The sequence below is a fragment of the Frankliniella occidentalis genome, unplaced genomic scaffold (genome assembly GCF_000697945.3).
Source record: "Frankliniella occidentalis isolate FOCC.00 unplaced genomic scaffold, Focc_3.1 Scaffold201, whole genome shotgun sequence".
Classification (NCBI taxonomy): domain Eukaryota; kingdom Metazoa; phylum Arthropoda; class Insecta; order Thysanoptera; family Thripidae; genus Frankliniella; species Frankliniella occidentalis.
The window spans coordinates 317,910-322,818 of record NW_026267327.1 but is presented as its reverse complement, the minus strand read 5'-3'; the positions used below and the strand labels follow the sequence as shown (position 1 = coordinate 322,818).

Sequence of the window (4,909 nt, the reverse complement as noted above, 5' to 3'; positions counted from 1 at the left end):
ATAATTTCAAAACTATAAGTTCAATTTCGTTATGAAATCTTATTTTTATCATTCAAATATTATTTTCTGAACTTAAAAAATATAAATATGCTTACAAATCGGGAGTACATCGGGAGATGCTGTCGTGCTGTCGTGCTTTCGTGCTGTTCCGACAGCTCCGACAGCACCTCTCGATTTGACCTGATTTGAGCACATATTTATAATTTTAAAGTTCAGAAAATAAATATGAGAGACCAACGAAAGATTTCATGCTGAAATATTGATGAAAATTGGTAAAACCGCCGGTATTTACTATCTGCTGTCTGCTGTTTGCTGTCTGCTTCCCGACTGCTTCCCGCTTAAGCTGATGCAGCCCTAGTTGGACCGTGCAATGAACTTGGTGCACGTGCGCGCACACTGTACTGCAATGCTGCCGAGCCCCTTTCTCCAGCACATTTCTCTGTCCCTCGACCAGGCGATCGAACCTCGCCGCGATGGAGCGAAAACTCATTGGAATATTGCTGCCATTGTCAACCTCGGCAGGGGCGTGGTGGGCCTCAGCCTGGAAGTTTTCACTTCATGACCACTGCTGTTCAACCTCGCCAGTCTCGCCTGGCTGTTGTGTGTACGGGCCAGCGGCCGGGCCAACAACATCAATTGGACGCACTCACGTCCGCGGTACGGATTGGACCTCGCGTGCATAACCATGAACGGCGGCTTCCAAGACTTGCGGAATACAGGCTATTTATTATGATGGAAATGTAACTTCTCCTGTTATTTAAACGGTGAGTTAAATGGCAAGGGCTGTTTTAAATGTGCATCCATTATATTGTACTCTATCCATGACATGTCTGAAGCCAATGAGTTTGCAACTGTACTATTTGCACATATCATTTAAAGACGAAATATTTCTGGGTTTACTCAATGCTTATGACTAGCTTTACAAGATTGTGTATGATTTCATTATCTGGTTTCTTTTTCATTATGCTCAGAGGGTGTCGTTCCTCCTCAGGCTGTTAGGTGACACCTGTTCACTTGTCAAATTTTGTGGTGTGAACATGGAGCCATTCAACGAGGAGACACTTCAAAATATGGGTGGTAAAGGTAAATGAATGAAGATGAGAAAACGGTTTTCTTCCATCTATTTTCATGGGTAACAATTAAATGTCTGTCTATTTTCCAGGATCCAGGAAAAGGAAACAAGCACTTCCTTTACATTGCCTTGAAACTTCACAACCCAGGTTCGTTTTCTTGATTTACTGTCTATAATTGGTTATAAGAAAAGTAGAACTTGGTTTCCTTTGTGTGTTTTCTTTCTCGTTGTACTACTGTGTAGTACAAGTATCTTCTGGCATCATTTTGTCAACTTGGCTTGATGGACACCATCATTTTTTCTATTAGTAATTACATCTTCTTGAACCCCCACAGCTTGTCTCTAAATGGCTTGTCAACCACAATGCACACAGGACACGCAGCAGCTTCTTCTGCCTTTTTTACACCTGGTGGTAAGCATAGCACTGCAGTAATGACAATGTATCAACGTGCCTAAATGTCTGCATATTATATTTTAGTTTCTGGATAAAACCTGGTACTGATCAAACGTGCATTCATTCTACTTCTCTTTTACAGTGGGCATGGAATCTCAAGCGTTTTTTAACCTAGAAGCTGAGGTTGATGAGGATAGTGATGGTGATAATGTGATCCCTAGTGGAAATCTTTTCAGCGATGCTGATGATGGTAAGTATTATAAAACATTGGTTTCTCTGTTCTAATGAGTGCAGTATTCATTGTGATCAATAGATAAAGTGGATTGTTTTTCACATATTTGCATTTCTTAGTCCAGTGTCCTTTGAGAAATGTGCAGTTTTATCCTCTGTGTTTTGTATTCTTCATTGCAACTTATTTCTTTCAACAGACAGTGACTCTGATGATGAAGACATAATGCTGCCAGAAGAAGACGTAAAAGTGACGTGTACTTGGGATGAAATTGAGCACACATCCTCCCTAGAAATACCGGAGTATCCTGATGGTGAAAAGCTCCTGATTGCACCTGATAGGTTTGACCCATATGATCTCTTCCGCCTTTTCCTTACTGACGAGATTCTCTCACTCTTAGTTGAGGAGACAAATAGGTATATTCGCCAGGAGAGCACAAGGGCAAGAAAGTGGATAGATGTCACAATTCCAGAAATGAAGTCGTATCTAGCTATAGTAATAATTATGGGCTTAAACCGTCAGCCATCATTAAAAGACTATTGGTCAACGAACTCTGAAATTTATGGCTGTGATTTAATCAGAAGAATTATGACAAGAGCTAGATTCCAGGCAATCACTGGAAGCCTTCACTTTGCAAATAATGAGACTGCAAATAGCAAGAGTCCCATTTACAAGCTCCAGCCTTTACTTGACATGTTGAACAGTCGTTTTAAGGCTGTCTTGAGTCCTGGAAAGCAGTTGACCATTGATAAATCTCTCATAAAATTGAGGAAACGCCTTCGGTTTCGTGTGTGTCACCAAGATGCCGCTCAACAAATCAGGGCGTACAAGCTGACGACGCTGGATTCATATCACCTGAACATCCAGGTCCATTGTACATCTACGAACGACGATTTAGAACGGTTTCCTACCGCCCAGTCCATTGTAATGGAGCTCATGAACAATTACCTTGACAACGGAAGGATCGTTTACGCAAACCACATCTTTTCAACCATCCCTTTAGTGGAAGCTCTAGCTCAGAGATCAACATTTTACTGTGGCCCTCTTGCCCACAATCGCCTGGAGCTTCCTCCTCAAGTCACAACAGGATCACTAAAAAAGGGGGATATCATCGGATGTCAGTGTCAACATGGGACTAAGGTAGTAAACTGGAAGGACAGAAGAAACCTACTGATGATCTCCTCCATTCCACAACACGACTGCACTCTTCACTCCTACTCTGAAGAACACACTTCAAAGCCGCGCTGCCTCCTGGATTATAAAATGGCCAAGGATGGCGTTGACGTGAACGACTGGACATCTGTCTATCATAAATCCCCATACCGAGGATTCAAGTGGTATAGAAAGCTTGGCCTCGAGCTCATCTGCAATATCTGTGTTGAAAATGCCTGGGCACTGCAGCCCTATGGACCTCAGGGGCGACGTCTCCCCATCACCAAATTTAGAGAAGAGATAGTTCTAAGGCTCGTGCAAGAGGGTGTCCCCGTGGCTCATCCAGCAGCCCCCGAGAGGTCTATGCACACTCTTATAGAGATCGTCGGCACGACAAGTAAAGACGGTCGCAGGTGCACTGTGTGTTACAGGGCACTCATCGCCAGCGGCATGCTGCGAAAGGAAGCCGGCATCAAGGCGAAAAAGGTTTTGACGCGTTGCGACACTTGCCCCAAAGGACCATTCATGTGTCTATCCTGCTTCAACTACAGCCACAGGCACCACTAAGGTCGGATTGCAGTGCAAATTCCTTTTCAAAGCCCCTAGGTTTTCTATGGTCTCGCTGTGGACAATATCCCCCAGATCTGGGAGTTGGATAAGTGTAGATGTCTGTTAAAACGTCACAAGAAATGACGCTGCGGTTTTGACTTATATTTGTAGTAGGAGGACAGAACATGAAATAATTAACACGCAATACGACAGCACATTTATGCCCGCTGAACTTTTCTGTGTAGACGATTGTGGCGCTGCAGTAGACGATTGTGGCGCTGCAGTAGAGGCAGTAGGCGCTGCAGTAGAGGCGGTAGGCGCTGCAGTACTAAAGTCAATCTCGCCATCTTTCGGCACCTTGCGCGTCTCGATGAGCTTCTTGTAAAACGCTGCTGACATCTTCGGCGTGCGCGGCCGCTGCGGATCCGTGAAGTCGACTTGATACAAGCCGAACTTGTGCCTTTGAAATGAAAAGGGGAGAACGTCAGACCGTGTTGTACGTCGACAAGATCGGGAATGAAAGCAATCACTACTCACTCGTAACCAAAGAACCATTCATAGTTGTCCATGAGACTCCATGCCGTGTATACTGCCACGTTGCACTTATCTGTGTTTATAGCTTTAAGCAGTTCCAGCAAGTAAAGCTGTGTTGCAGCGACCAAACAGAAGAGGAAGTTGTTGACATGTTATGAAAGTGTCTAACCAAGGGATCACCCAGAAAGTACGTCCGTCAATCGCCCTTTCGAACCTCCCAAGTTCAGCCTATGCAAGTTCCCACAGCGCCTGTTGGGTAGGCAACATCCTGCCTGCTGTGCAGGTGTGTACTGCGGGATGGCCTACCCCGAGGCTCGCAGGCGCCGAGCTCCCGTATTTTGTTGAAGGAATTAGAGAAAAACGGACGTACTTTCTGGACGATCCCCAATGCCCTGACTCAAAACTATTTAGTGATGGTTTCATACCCTGTAATAGTGCACTCGATTCGTATCCATTAGTTCCCCGCGGTCGGGGTAGCCCTGCTCCGTGACCATGACTTTGGGATTGTCGTACGCATCTTTAATCCAGTTTAGTAGCATTCGGAAACCTTTCGGCGCCACCTAGGATTCAAAGTAGACCGATGAACACTTAGTTTAAGAATTCCAAATTAAACTGACATTTGATTGGCGGATGTAACTGTACCCTGAGCCAGTCCGCAATCGTTTCCTCCCAGGCCGGATCGAATGCCGTCAGGACTCCTGCATCACCGCCCCTGGTTCCCGCTTGCGGTAGCTCTTCGCCCGCTGTCGGCTCGTGGGCAATGCTCGACGTGTAGTGGTTGATGCCGAAAAAGTCCGCCGATCCTAAGGAAACATTTTGGGTTACAAGTATTTAGTAATGGTCCGCTAAAGAGGTGAAGGGATTAGCTGTTTAGCGCGTTTAACTTGGCAGCCAGTTTGTATTCCTTTCGCCCTTGTGCTCAGTGCCTGACAATCGGTTCGTCAATTACGTTTGCAGGCAACAAATGTCGGCTAGGAGA

The 4,909-nt window shown here is 45.2% G+C and overlaps 2 protein-coding genes across 4 annotated transcripts in view; one reads left to right on the top strand and one right to left on the bottom strand.

Moving 5' to 3' along the window:
• The window catches only part of LOC113205809 (piggyBac transposable element-derived protein 1-like), a 22,054-nt gene that overhangs the window by 10,220 nt on the left and 6,925 nt on the right, over positions 1-4,909 (top strand). Inside the window, exons 1-6 of one of the 3 annotated variants that reach the window (XM_052272351.1) lie at positions 7-764; positions 992-1,083; positions 1,163-1,220; positions 1,408-1,484; positions 1,609-1,716; positions 1,895-3,415. In XM_052272351.1, the coding sequence (XP_052128311.1) occupies positions 1,038-1,083; positions 1,163-1,220; positions 1,408-1,484; positions 1,609-1,716; positions 1,895-3,414 (1,809 nt within the window). In that variant the 5' untranslated portion in view covers positions 7-764; positions 992-1,037 and the 3' untranslated portion in view covers position 3,415. Of the gene's footprint in view, positions 1-6; positions 765-971; positions 1,084-1,162; positions 1,221-1,407; positions 1,485-1,608; positions 1,717-1,894; positions 3,416-4,909 lie in introns of those variants that run through there. The other 2 variants (XM_052272350.1, XM_026421567.2) reach the window with 2 other exon arrangements.
• Positions 3,538-4,909, bottom strand: part of LOC113205812 (myrosinase 1) — a gene marked incomplete at its 5' end in the record, with an annotated part of 33,855 nt that continues 32,483 nt past the window's right edge. Inside the window, 4 exon segments of the mRNA XM_052272352.1 lie at positions 3,538-3,856; positions 3,934-4,040; positions 4,356-4,490; positions 4,573-4,733. Of these exon segments, the coding sequence (XP_052128312.1) occupies positions 3,556-3,856; positions 3,934-4,040; positions 4,356-4,490; positions 4,573-4,733 (704 nt within the window).